Source organism: Carya illinoinensis, chromosome 10 (assembly GCF_018687715.1).
Source record: "Carya illinoinensis cultivar Pawnee chromosome 10, C.illinoinensisPawnee_v1, whole genome shotgun sequence".
NCBI classification, from domain to species: Eukaryota; Viridiplantae; Streptophyta; class Magnoliopsida; order Fagales; family Juglandaceae; genus Carya; species Carya illinoinensis.
Window position 1 is genome coordinate 36,931,434 of NC_056761.1, and position 14,397 is coordinate 36,945,830.

The 14,397-nt window shown below is 36.1% G+C and overlaps 1 protein-coding gene across 1 annotated transcript; it reads right to left on the reverse strand.

Moving 5' to 3' along the window:
• Nucleotides 1–1,173: 1,173 nt before the first annotated feature.
• Nucleotides 1,174–11,464, reverse strand: LOC122279384 (sulfoquinovosyl transferase SQD2-like). The gene is made up of 11 exons (XM_043090014.1): nucleotides 10,894–11,464; nucleotides 5,138–5,204; nucleotides 4,654–4,724; nucleotides 3,735–3,852; nucleotides 3,505–3,578; nucleotides 3,274–3,329; nucleotides 3,073–3,156; nucleotides 2,754–2,841; nucleotides 2,576–2,653; nucleotides 2,359–2,415; nucleotides 1,174–2,048 (listed from the first exon to the last, which is right to left on the reverse strand). The coding sequence occupies exons 1-11, from the start codon at nucleotides 11,205–11,207 to the stop codon at nucleotides 1,559–1,561; spliced, it is 1,497 nt and encodes a 498-aa protein (XP_042945948.1). The 5' UTR covers nucleotides 11,208–11,464; the 3' UTR covers nucleotides 1,174–1,558.
• Nucleotides 11,465–14,397: the final 2,933 nt, after the last annotated feature.

Genomic DNA, 14,397 nt, shown 5'->3' on the forward strand with positions numbered 1-14,397 from the left:
TTTTTAATGTGAGATCAAAATTTTATGTCAGATTTATCTATTTAAAATTTGTATAAATTATTTTTTAAAAATAAATATAGAAATTAATTTAATAAATTTATGTAAATTTATAAATTTATTTTTATAAAATTTTTTTATAGCTCAAACATTTAAAGAACATTATATATAATATATTTATTTTATAATAAAAATAATTTTATAATTTAAAGTATTACATCAGGCGACATTAATGTGTAATTTTTTTTAAAAAAAAAAAAATTAATGTACAATATTTGTATACGTTAAAATTGTATTTAACATTACTGAATGCCACTCTATGAGTACTTTTTATTCAATTCTATATATTATCAATTGAATACTTAAACAATTTAAAAGATAATACGCCTGATTAAGAAAAAAAATAAATATGTACCAGATTAATTTGTGGTGAGTTTTATTACAAATAAAAATATTCTGAAATTTTTGTCAAATTTTAAGAATTATTATATGCGTGGGAAATACAAATAAAATAATTTTTAATATAATTTTCATGAATATTTCTGACATTAAATTTGTAATAAATATTACGAGATTTATTTAATATATATTTCTCCTATATTTAAGATTTTGGGAGTTAAGAGAGAACTTTAACGAATCTGGATGTTCACAAATTTCTCTCCGTGGGTAATGCAAAATCCGGTGTCCTTCACGGTTGGCCGCCGGGCATCCCATAGAGAAAACCTTGGGATAACGTAGAAGTACCCTGAGCTGAATTATCTCAATCTAATCATTAATAGAATTCAATACTTTTTCAACTTCTTATAAAAAAATTAAAACATATCTCAATCTATTTCAACCATTTAAACACATCTTAATAAGACATAAAATATTATTATTTACATATCAACTCATCATCTGAAATCACCTCAGCATCTAAACGGTGCAACTTAATGCTCAACTCCATGGCAAATGAAGGCATTCATTCCACTGAAGAAATCTGATGTCAAACGTGGAGAATGTTACATAATTATTTGGTTGAATGCCTCATTAAGGAGTTGAGAACGTCCCCAACCATACAAACTACAAAGCCAGTGGCACAGATGATTCAGGGGATGTACTGAAATAGTGACCATGGTGCCCACGCCTGGACCATATATTCTGCGCAAGGACGGCAACTTCTGCCGGGAAGAAAACTTGACTTTCAACTAGAGGTTCTGATAAATCCAGGCTTACAGTCTTTGAAAAACTCATATATGCTATAAGAATGAATATATACATCTGAATGTATATATAGTTTCTTAAAAACATGTATAAGAAGCCATTCTTGTGGAAGAACGAAAATTACAGAGATGAAGGCCACACGTACGGAACACTAGGCTTCAAAACTTGCCAATGTTATTACATGAAACCGACAGAATATGCCACAAAATACAGCACATCTGACCATATTATGGTCATTATATACAACAGACGAATGCATGGCAATCAATCACACGTACTTCCCACAAGAGTTCCGTTGAAGTCCAGAGCAAAGATGGCAAAAAGCAGTAATGAAAACCCCAAGACAATTTTCCATCACTTATATAACTTCTGGGGACGGGAAAAGGCGTTTCGCCAGCCATTGAAGAGGTCTGAGTAGTTGTGCTCTGTTCTTGCGCCAGAACCAGATGGCAGCATTGTACTGTTCGTTGCGTATCTTTTTGGTGGCTGCCTTCCAATCATACTGCTCCATGTCTTCACGTGAGGCTTTCCCCATGGCTTCTCTCAACTCTCGGTTGAGCAACAAAGTCTTCAATTTGCTCACGCAGTCATCAAGATCACCAGGGTTATAAAGAAAACCAGTTTTTCCCTCCTGCTCTGGAGAGATTATTTCTGGGATTCCCCCAGCACGAACTCCCACCACAGGAATTCCTGAAGACATGGCCTCCAAAACAACAAGCCCAAGTGTCTCAGATTCTGAAGGCATAACAAATACATCCCCACTGGCGTACGCCTGTGAAAGCTCTTCACCTCCTAGCATCCCTGTAAATACTGCAGGCATGCCGGCAAACAATTTTTCCAGCTCCTCTCTGTCAAGAAAGAATGTCTATTTTGTAAAATGAAATGCAGGCCAACTTGATGCAACTAAATTAACACCTCATATTCTGTAGGCTACATGAGCTCAGTTCACAATAATGATATACTAGAGCTGGTTAGGACAGACTACATAATTCAATATTTTGGAACCTCTTCCTGATTGTTGTGATATCTCCATCCCCATCCAAGAGATGGGCTATAGACATGATAGAATCTGACATAAGATGACTGACATTGTCTTGGGGTGACCTTCAACACCGTTAAGAAATAAAGCACTACATGATGGGTCAGAGGATATATTACCTATATGGCCCATCTCCAATAAAAGCAATTCGTGCTTCTGGAAGCCTATCCATAACCCTGTTAGAACATGTTTTCCAAATGTTAAAAATTGCAGAGGGAGCAGAGAAAACCATGTCAAACATTACAAAAAGAACAGACAGGCACAAATACAAGAAATGATAAGCCCATCCCTCCCTGAGCTATATATGAACTTAAGGTTTGGTGCCTAGAGAACTACCCCTTCAGGAAATCCAAACTCTTCTCCACTCCAAGTCGTCCAACATGAACTATCAATGGTTTCTCGGGTTCACCATTGCTGCATAGGACAAAAATGTAGAGCAGTAAAGTGAAACTCCTAGTACGTGCAAATGAGAAGACAGAAGGAAACAGAAAAAAAAACTAGAGAATTGACCTACCTTAGTCTTACTCGCATCTCATGTGACTTGAAATGGGGGTGGAAGCTTTCAGAATCAACGCCCTTATTCCAAAGACGGATTTTGTTAGCTGAAAACAAGAAATGTAAGAAAAGTCAGCTTAAGCTACAGCGGCCTGGCATGACACAAGTTTCTTAGTCTATACTAGAACAAAGGGCACTTTCAGGGAGGAGAAAATAAAATCTTAAAAAATAGAAGATTAGGAAAATGATTGGGAGCATAACTGTATATACCATAGAGGCAATAATTAAGGTCAACTACATATTGTCATTCAACAAGGTACTTGTACATTCATACTCACCAGCTGTCACCCTAGCTTCTTCAAGATCCCTAGCAATGGCAGCTGAGGGCACCAGTGTAAGGTCAGCTGCTCTGTGTAGAAATTCTGAAATTGAACGACCAAGAGGTTAACTTAATATCCAGTCAATAAGTAAAAATGGTGGTGAGAAGAAACAGAAGGGGGGGGGGGGGGGGGAGTGTTCTGTGGGCGCGCACCACATACTTATAACTAACCACATGGGTTTCACCAGCCAACTGAAGGTGTATCTTGGAATGTATCTGCCAATGAAAACAAAAATTGGCCTCTGCCTTAAATTTGTGGAAATTTTACACTTGGATTATAATTATATGCAAAGATGCATATGAATTTGTTGATGTTCCACATATTTAATAATGAGAAGGCAATTGTAATATATGCATTACAAGATTTGGTAAAGCAAAGAATTAAACTCACACCGGTACATGAGTGTGATATGACATCACTATGGGGACACACAGTAGTTTTGCAATAGCCAGAGCTCCAAAAACCTGCAAGTGACAGTCAATAACTGTCACCAAGTAGTGAAAGCAATATTCTTCTCTTTTCAACTTCTGAAACCCCTCCTCCCCCCCAAGAAAAAAGGAAAAATAAAGAAAACCACAAGTTCTATCACAAAAAGAAACAAGAAGCAATAAAAAACTTGCCATTATCCCAGGTGATGAAGCATGTATTATATCAGGCTTGAATCGGGCAACCTCTGCAATTATTCTAGGACTAAGTGCCAGGGAAAGTGGCACTTTCTGGTACCAGGGGCAGGGAAAGCTGGAGAAGTAATAATTGACAAATGAGAAAACTGGGCAGAAAAACAAAGTTTTCACAGCAGATCATTATTCAAAACAGAAATCATTGGAGGTTATTAAGTCAAACAATATACATAGTTGGTCCGCACAAATAATAAATCTGAAACTGAATGATTGCTTGATGTTAATGGAAATAATAAAACCTTAAACCAGGAATCAACACATTTATGGATAGAAAAAAGGTAAGCCCTATTGAGAATTAAATGAGGATATCTTAGATGATCAACCTTATGAAAATATCTTGGATGCACAGGAATAATGAAGATTTGATCCAAGATGAAGGCATGAAAAAGATAAACAAACATTACTTGATACAAGAAATTTGGTCCAGAAAAAATACACGATTATGAGGAACTTAGTCATGGCCTAGCTGAAAGCATTTGTAAAAAGAAAAAACTTTGGTATCTTTAGATGTGACCTAGGGCTGTTCCAAACAGGGGGTGAGCGATAAGTAACGGAAAGCAAACTAGCAAATAGAAAACAAAATGAGTCAGATTCAATTTGGTTCAGTGAAGGCAACCTCAAAAGTCACTGAATGGGTTGGACGTTTTCTTCAGTTCAACTTTGGTAAAGTTAAGAATTAAAATTAATCTTTAGAAACTCTGGAATGTGCAATTCAGGGGAAGGCCACAGCAGGGTCAAATAATATTTGTAACAAAAGGGGTCTTTTCACTACTACTTGTCTTAAGTAAGATAGATTAATTAGGGCATGCTGAAGAGGTTTACAAGGAGAAATCATTTCAAATTCAGTATCAAGATAAACCTCCGTGATCCAATCAATTTTGCTCCATAAAACTCCTGGGGCACACCTTCATGTGTGGTCACGACCATCACCTACACCATGCATCAATGAGCCAATGTCATCAGTCATGCAAGAACATTTCAGAATTAAAAATAAAAAATAAAAAGATGTTAAAATCTTCTTTTGTGTATTAGATCCGCCAGTCTAATTATTAATTTGACAAACGCTAAAACATGAATAAGCTTTTGTTCAAAATCAGTCTTGATTGGATGATTTTATTGTTGCACTGCTTGTGAACGCCAAATATATCTGAATTTCTAAGGAATATTATCTCAATATCATCATGAGGAATGAGCTTTTAATAAACATGACATCAGTTAAAAGAGGCTAATGCACATTAAGCTTTGAACTTGCAATGAAGCCAGGTTAAGGCTTGGATGGTTTAACATTAAAAGGTTAAGTCGAGGACAGATAAAAGAGTTGAAGAGATAAAAAAAGAATGTACCTCATCCCCCATTTCGCGTAGGTACTTGATAAAATTCTGGAACCGGTTCTTATACCCTGACACATATCTGCAAGAGTAACAGAGAACATTTCACTTTCAATGATCATCAACCTTTCATACTGCTACATTTTATCACAACTCACATGTTTCTAGACTATCTGCTAAAGCCTTATTTGTGACCTTATTGAACTGTACTCATCTCAGAGAATGTAATTGTGTCAAACATTATTGACATCTCTGCCAAAATAATAATGCAGATGAAACGTATTTATAATGGTACCTAAAAGGTTTGGTATTCAAATGTTAAGAATGTTTGAACAGCTTCTTGGGCTTACAACCAGTTCTGCGGCATATGGATTCTCCTCTTAAGGGGTCCCAAAGAAAAGACATCTGTAACGACCCGGCCCAGTAATTCTAAGGTCGATATATTAATAATTTATATTGAGCCTAAATTATATTTAATGGGCCATATTGGATAAGCCCACGAGCGATAAATTATTGAGGTTGATTATGAATTTTTAATTAGGCTCAATAACTAGGTTAAATCCTATTCTATAATTTATTGAACAAGTTAAACTCCTTTTAAAATTTAAAGATCAGCCATTAGAAATTTATTTCAATTTAAAATCATAACTGATTGAAGTCTCCTACGCAGTCTTAGACACTGCCAATCCTACATTGAATGAACTACTACATCATGTTTTTAAATTTAAACTCTCTTCTTGAATGATCATGAACAAGTCCAACTCGAACTCGAACTAGAACTTGTTGGCATTCTATTCTAACAGGAATACAACTTTACTAGTCAACTTCACATTAAAACTCTTTAACCGAGTCTAACTCAAACTGGTCATCGCCCTCTCCTAAATCTTTCTATAAATACCTCCCTTTCACTTGTTATTTGGAAAAAAAACCATAAACTTCCTAGTTCAGCACCATGATCGATTTTGTGTAGAAACTTTTAGAAAACAACACTACAAGGTAAGTAGCTTGATCATAAATTAGGATTAACATACGTTAACTAGTTATATAGATTATTATTAAAGACAGTTCTTTCAAAACTAGTGTTTACATACCACACATGTCATTATATTTGCAAACACGTCATTCATCATGTTTTATTCTACATATTATAGTTATATATATATATTATACATTTCATACATCTTAAGTTATATAAGACACGTAAGCTTTCATAAGATCAAATATAAAATAAGCTTAGAACAAGTAATCAGATGGCCATTTAGAATAAGTCACAAACTCAAGCATAGTCCACTGTAGTATGCTAGAGTAATGCACAGTCAGCTTTCTTTGCTGTAGCAGGAGAATTAGTGCACAACCTTGCACATAGGATTAAGTGTGTTGGCCAACCAGATAAGTCAATCCAAATAAATCAAGACACGTCATGCATAGCATAAACATCAGTATGATTAATCATGATTTTAAGTTCTCGGCATTAAATGTTTTATGAAAAACCTTATGTTAACTATGTTTATGTAATAATGGGTTTTCTTACTGAATCATCGACTTATTTTAATTTTTTTTTTTTTTTAATGTTTTTAAACATCCCTAGGTCAAAATATTTATGAAGGTAGAGTTGCAGGACGGGACTTAGTGCAAGGAGGCAAGACAATGGCCTAGATCATATATAGAGAACTTAAGAAATGATTTTTATGGCACAATTTTTGAGAAATTTGAATAAATGCTTCTGGACACTCTTTTATGATCTCAGTATTTTAATAAAGAATTATTTTATTTATAGAATCTTTGTACCCAACGCTTTCTTTAGAATAAAAGAAAATATTTTTAAGTCAATGTTCAATAGTAACACTCTGGCTCTTGAGAATTTCTAAAGGTGACGTTATTCTTAAACTTGGGGAGCAGGGTGTTACAACATCAAACTGCAATACATGTACACACCCATATAGACAAGGATGGTCATTGTGATTTCTTGAAGAGCTTATATCCCTTTCATGACCTCCCCGAAGCATCCTCAGAGTTACTAAGGACCTTTCCTATGGTGAAGGCTACTGTTGAACGAGGTTTTTTAGCCCCTTTTTTGGTGGGTAATGGTACTAATGGCTCTATCATAATCTCACATCTATTATTTGCATATGAAACTCTATCTTCTGCGAAGTGGATCATGGTCAAATTCAAGCCTTACGAGCACTCTCAATAGGGCCGTACAAAATACCGAAAAATCGACCGGGACCGACTTAGACAGGCCAGAGATCGGAACCGGCTGGAACCAGAGTAGAACCGGTCGGCGCACGGTGGAATTTATTCAAAACCGATGTCCAGCAGTTCAGTCCCGGTTTGAACCTGGGCCAGACCGCTGAACCGACTGATGGTTTAAATGTTTTTTTTAAATTATACATATATGAAACAACGCCGTTTCACTTAAACTGAAGTGAAACGGCGTCGTTTTAGAACATAGTATTTGAAAAAAATATAAAATGAACGGCGTCGTTTTAACTCTAGGGTTAACACAGCCCGTTCCTCTTCTTCCTCATTTCTTTTTTTCGCTTTTAGGGTTGCCGCCGCATCTGGCCTCCTCTCTCTCTCTCTCTCTCTCTCTCTCTCTCAAGGCATACACAGCCACGCAGGGCCACCTCCATCGCCAGCTCCCTCTCTCTCTCTAATCTCACAATACAGTTCGTCATCTCTCTCTCTCTCTCTCACTATCAAAAATCTCAGTCACCGCGGCTTCAGCCTCTCTCTCTCTCTCTCTCTCTCTCTCTCTCTCTCACAGCATACGCAACCACCGAAGATGCCGACGAACCGACCGGAGTTACACCGAGACCGAGGACGACGGTTTCCTCCCCATTTACCGGCCGGTTTCGGTCGAGATGTGCATTATTTAAGGGTATCGGTGCGGTTTCGGTTTTGGACAAAAAACCGCACCGATACGTCGGTTTTCACCCAACTCTCAATACGGATGTGCTTGGGGGGCTAGTGTTCCAACATAGCAAGGGGGGTATGGTGTAGGCTTGTGGTAGGAGGGATTAGTCATGTTTTGAAAACCACATCCGCTTTGTAGTCGAAGAGGGTACCAGAATTAGGTTTTGGCATAATGTTTGGCGTGAAGAGCATGCTCTTGAAAGAGCTTTCCCATCTCTCTACAACATTGCAATCAACAGGGAGGCTTTCGTGGTGGATCTACTTGCATTTTCTCATGGCTCTCACCAATGGAATGTCCTATTTAATAGGGATAATCATGATTGGGAATTGCATACCTTTGCAAAATTTTTTAGAGTGCTCTACTCCACAAGAAGAATAACGGCACGGGGGGATAGGATACAGTGGAGGTCCAAAGGCAGCAACAAGTTCATAGTTAAGGCATATTACAAAATGCTGGAGTCACAAGGTAATGTGCCTTTCCCATGGAAAAGGATTTTGAAGTCTCGCATGCCTTCCAAAGTAGCTTTTTTCGTATGGACAGCTGCTCTTGAGAACATCCTGATCATGGACAATTTAAGGAGGAGGGGATTCATTGTGATGGATTGGTGTTATTTGTGCAAAAAACATAGAGAATTAGTGGATCACTTATTATTGCATTGTGAGGTGACATGAACATTGTGGAATGAGATCTTCATACGAGTTGATGTTTCTTGGGCAATGCCATTGAGGGTGGTTGACTTGCTTGTTGGTAGGACATTTATGACAGTCCTCAGGTGGCGGCAATATGGAAGATGATACCTTTGTGCATTATGTGGTGTACTTGGTCGGAAAGGAATGCACGGTGCTTTGAAGATAGGGAGCGCACTTTGGTGGAGTTTTAGAATTTCTTTTTACATACGTTACTACTTTGGCTTTCAGCTATTGTGCTTAATGGAACTATTGTCCATGACTTCTTTTCCTTATCTTTTTTGAGAAAAGTAAGAAGGTATATTAATAAAAGGATAGGCAAGATACCACGTTCAGTACAAAGAATGTCCTACACTATGTAGGATCAAAAGAAATAAGAAACTCATGTAGATTTTGGCCATTAAAACTAACAGCAATAGCCCAAGTACAAAGAGTTCTAAAAAAGAAGACTTTCAGCTCCTCCATTGATCTCTTTTTATCCTCGAATGTCTGTTCATTGCGCTCCTGTCACACGCACCACATAATGCATATCGGGATCATCTTCCAAATTGCCTTAATCTGGTTGTTGCCTCTCAGACCTGTCCAACTAGCAAGAACCGCCACAACTGTTTCTGGCATAACCCAACCCAAGTCTAGTCTACAAACCTCGTTCCATAACCCTCGAGCTACCTCACAATGTAATAAAAGATGGTCAACGGATTCTCTCCCCTTCCTGCACATACAACACCAATCTACGATGATCACCCTTCATTTTCTCAAATTATCCATTATGAGGATCTTTTCCTTATCTCAGCGCCTCTAGAATGTATTTAGGCTTTTCTTTTGTATATTTCCCGTGTACATAGGCTTTGCCTAATTCATTCTCATTAATATAATTGTTCTTTTACCTATCCAAAAAAAAAAAAGATTCAAGCTCAGAAAAGAAAACAGAGGGAAGTAGATCAAAGTCCAGAGGCAGCAAAAAGAAATCCTCAATAATTTAAGAGTGGCTTCTCCAATCTGGAATGCAGTTGGATATTTTAATAGGAGTAACCAACAGATTGACATTGGTTATGGATATATGAGAGGAAACCACCAATAATAATTTCTAGATTTTGTGCTTGTAGGTTTCAAGGTCTGTCAAAAGCGAGGAAAACATAAAAGTAAGGGCCAGTAGGTGCATAGAGATACAAAGGTAATAGCCCATAGCCTCATACCCAATATGGGTATGCAACACGAAAATGAACAATTTTAAAACCGATACACTTGTCGATAAACTGAAGAAGCTATCAGCAAGTTAAAAATGCATGGAATGACCCATAACCAAAGACATGGAATGAAGATGCATCACATGGAAAATGCACATTGCCCACATCTAACTTAAAAAATCCACTCATACAACTTGAAGTTTGAGATAACATCATACATTCAGAACTCACGGCACCAATAACCGTAAAATCTCAATGAGTATAGAATTACAGCAAATTTTGAACAAACTAAATTCATCCAAGAAGAAATTCTCATCAAATAACATGTACATCAGAAGCAGCCAATGATAAATTGGCACAATCACGCATCTACAAAAAGAAACTACCATTGAAGTGATGCATCACATAAGAACAAAATCCACAAAGTTATAGCTGAGACATTCCAATCATCCAGAAAGGATGCAGTTAGATCTAAACCTCAGCAGACAGTTAGATTGCATAGCAGACTAGACCAATTTCTTTCTAATAAAAGGCACCAAGCACTAATTGTGCCTCATAGACCGTTGACAATGCCACAAAGTAAGGGCAGAGTGCGGCAAAAGATAAGATAATCCGATATCAATTCCATCAAAATCAGCAAGCAGCTATAACTAATAGCCAAATGTCATGTAAGCTCCGAAAATAAGAAAAAAATGACCGTCTTTCTGCGCACCATTTTCACAGTGACAGAGTCTTGAAGGAAGCTCCTCTCCTACCAGATCCGATGCTCAATATATATCCGAAACCGAACAAGAAGAAGTTCAACGGATAATGCAAATAATCGCAAATTCATCACCAAAAGCAAAGTCAAAAACGGGTCAAAACAAAAGCAGCAAAGCATTAGAGGAAACGTATATCTCATTATTGAAAACCCAATCCGAATAAACACTAGGAACTCTGTTTACTCGTAACAAATTAAGAAGAAAATAGAGAAAGACTCACGCAAAGGGGGAAGGCTCAACGAAGAGCGCAATGCGGCGAGGCCTAGAGTCGGTATCCAGGTCAAGCAACGGAGGTCCCTCCTCCTCCTCTTCCATGACCTCTCTGATAGTCATATCGCTGGACTTAACCGCAACAAGTTTTCTTCTTGGCTTCTCAGCCCGCCGTTTGTAAAACAGGATAATGGGTTTTGTAGTCAGGGAGCTAAAGCACGAAGCTTTTAGAGAAATCGGAGCGCACAGAGACGAAGCAGACGAAGAAGGAGAGGTAGAGAGAGAGGGAGGGGAGAGACTTATAGAGAGAAAAGAGGTGGTCATGATGGGGAGGAGAGATGCTGCATATAATTATAGGCTAGGCGGGTATAAGTTGGGGTCGGTGTGTGTGTTTGAGCTGGCTTCGGGGACATGATGGATAAAACGTTCGGGATAGCGTGCTGGGCGAGAATTCCCTTGAAGGAATCTCATAGGCTAACATGGAGTTCTCATATCGGATATTCTCCCCAAAACCGAACTGTAGGAGGTATCAAACAAAGGGTCTTTCAGCATATGCTATTGGGTAACTCGCTCTTTACCTGTACTTTTCCTTCTTTTCTCATACGGTTTTTTTTCTCTCTTTTTCCTTTTTAATTAATAGACAAACTTAGTCAAGACATTGTTTGCGGGTTGGTCTGATTAGGGGATCTTCTGGCTGTCAAAATTAGGGAAAAAGTGAGGGACAAAATAATGGAAATATTTCCATTAACCTCTCTCAGATTATGACTCAGTTTGTTTGGTTGGAGACAGTTTGAGTTTCATAGTATGACAAAGAACAAAACTTGAGTTTCATCGTATCATTAATTCATCGAATAAACTACCCATGGAGTCAGTGACCATAGGAAGAATATAACTGTCGTTCTACGCCAACGACCACCACACAAACTCCTACTTTATCACCCCCATTCAGCTAACAAAGAAATAATGAACTGTCAGCAACATGTGTTTTTTATCATTTCCATTGTCGTCACCAGCATATGGAGAACACCATTTTGGATTTATATTTGCACAGTAAATCTATGAGATTGAATGCCACGCTGTCTCACGTGCTCAGTTTATAGATTCTTTAGAGTTGGGGTGAGTGTTACAGTGGGGTTGGGGGCTGATAAAATCTGCACAAAGTCACAGATAAGATCTCTTACTTTGATATTCAATGAGTAATCTTATAAAGGGTCCCACTCTAATCGGCACTTTCCTTTTTCTTCTTCTGGTTTTTCTGTCAAGAAAGTATCTGAGGTGATGATGATCCATACAGCTAACATCATGCTTGACAATTGGCTTTTGCACGATGGCGAGTTGCTTACTCCCTTGTGGCCATTTCCATAAATTCTCTGCCTTCAATTATTTAGATCTGCATTTCATTCTTAAAATGAAATATGAATCATTAACAACTCAACAACTCTCTTTTTCCAGCAAAAAGAGGATTAGGAAAAAGATAGGATTGTGCTGCATGGAGTACCGGTATTGTTACTCCCAGGTTATATTTTTCAAAAGAGAAAATATTAAAACACAAATATAGAAGAGATAAATGGCATTTTGTTTTAGATATATATTTTTTTTAATAAATCACGCGATACATTAATAGGACAACTCCAGTAGTATACTTCTACTACACAGTGGTATACTTCAAGTAGTAGAGTCAGGTCCCACTCAATAGTAAAGCCATTTAGGCCATTGCTTAAGACTTCATCCTATGTAGGGTTCTTAAAATTAAAAACGAGATTTTTTAAAAAAAATAAAAATAAAAACTATTTCATTAAATAAAATTTTAAATAACTGTTATATTTTTTAATATGTGCAAGGTCCCATAATAATAAATTTAATATTTAATATAATGAATTATTTATATTTTAAATAATTTTTAAGATTTTATTAAATTGAGGTGCAAAATTTATATTGAGATTTCAGTTTAAGTTGTTGTATTAAATATAAATTCAAACAAATTTTATTTTAATATTTTAAATAAAATATCATTTTATTAAAAAATTTTAAAATATTTCATATAATGATTTATATTTTATTATATTATAATTATAAATAATTAATTTAAATTTTACTTTAAGTCTCAATTTGTGTTGAGCTACCCTGAATAGAGTAGCAAGACTCTTTTAAAATAGGCCATCCTTTTTTGATAAGTAATTCATAGGGTGATCTTAAATGTTAAAAAAAAAAAAAAATCAAGTTTCTTTCTTAACATCAATTAATTCAATCAAATTAGCAATTTATGGTTCCCAAAGTAGTATTAGAGGGAGTGTATATTTTATACCATTATTTGAATTTAAGTGAATTGGCAGTTCTTATGAGTATCAAAACTCTTCTTTTAATTAATAATTATTACAAAAGAAGCCTGCTACGCACACAGATGATTTCCACCAACATCCTCTACCGATAAGTGCAATTTTGTTTTTTTATTTTTTTTTTACTTTTTCTTTCATCATTTTTTTAAGTTATTTAAACATTTTTAAAAATTAAAAAAATCACATATTCATTTAAAAAACTTTACTTAATTACTAAGTAAAAAAAATTAAAAGAAATTCGGTAAACAATTTCGGTAGAAATTATACGTGAAAATAGTATTTTCCATCACAAAAATATGGATCTATGGGTTGGGTTCTATTTACACGCCTACTTTGGTGGGTGTGTATACACTCTTGCATTGATGAGACTAAAAGCACGTGCAATCCCGATGGAAGTGTTTTGTACTTTTCTTTAATAACTTTTAGTACAACTTGGTTGCTCCATTGACTCTAGACAAAACCCATCCCCACAAAATAAATAATGTTCTATCTGAGGCCTTAGTCACCGGCACTTTCTGTCATTCTTATGTCTACACGACCCTTCTTATGTCTATATACTTTTCAATAATGCAAAAAATGCACGTTTTCAAATTGGAAAACACTAGATCCACATATTATTTCTACCGAAATCACCTATCGAAATTTTTTTAATTTTTTTTAATTTTTTTAATTTTACTTAGTGATTAAGTAAACATTTTTAAATGAATATATAATTTTTTTATTTTTAAAAAATATCTAAATAATTTTAAAAAATAGTGAAAGAAAAAAAAAACTAAAAAAAAAATTTTAAAGTAATCAGTAAAAATCTTCTATAAAAATTCTCTGTGAACGTAGCAACCTTCTTTCAAATTATGTCTTCTGCTTGGCTAGCCCACGCAGAGTCAAACATTGCTTGATTTCCGATAAAACCGAAAGGGGTGAGTGACGCATTTGCTTTTTAGAACAATGCCAAAATTTTACCTCATATATATTATACACTGAAGAACAGCGTCGGGTAAAAAAGATTATGATCTCAACCGTTTTCTCCTGAAAGCGTTTTGAGAAGTAGTGAAGGAAGTACTTTCTGTTGCGACAAAGGAGGGTGCAAATTATCTATTCATGGTGGTGGATAGAGTAGAGGTATGGAGGAGATAGAGAAGAGATGGGCGCGTATGAAACTTTTGGAAGAGGAAACTTGT

What these genes read in the sequence shown, in the direction of transcription:
- LOC122279384 (XM_043090014.1), bottom strand. Translation starts at nt 11,207, where the DNA reads ATGACCACCTCTTTTCTCTCTATAAGTCTCTCCCCTCCCTCTCTCTCT. An exon ending in CTTCATCACCTGGGATAATG is followed by an intron (nt 3,579 to 3,734) that starts GCAAGTTTTTTA and finishes TGTCACTTGCAG; the next exon opens with GTTTTTGGAGCTCTGGCTAT. An exon ending in GAGATGCGAGTAAGACTAAG is followed by an intron (nt 2,654 to 2,753) that starts GTAGGTCAATTC and finishes TGTCCTATGCAG; the next exon opens with CAATGGTGAACCCGAGAAAC.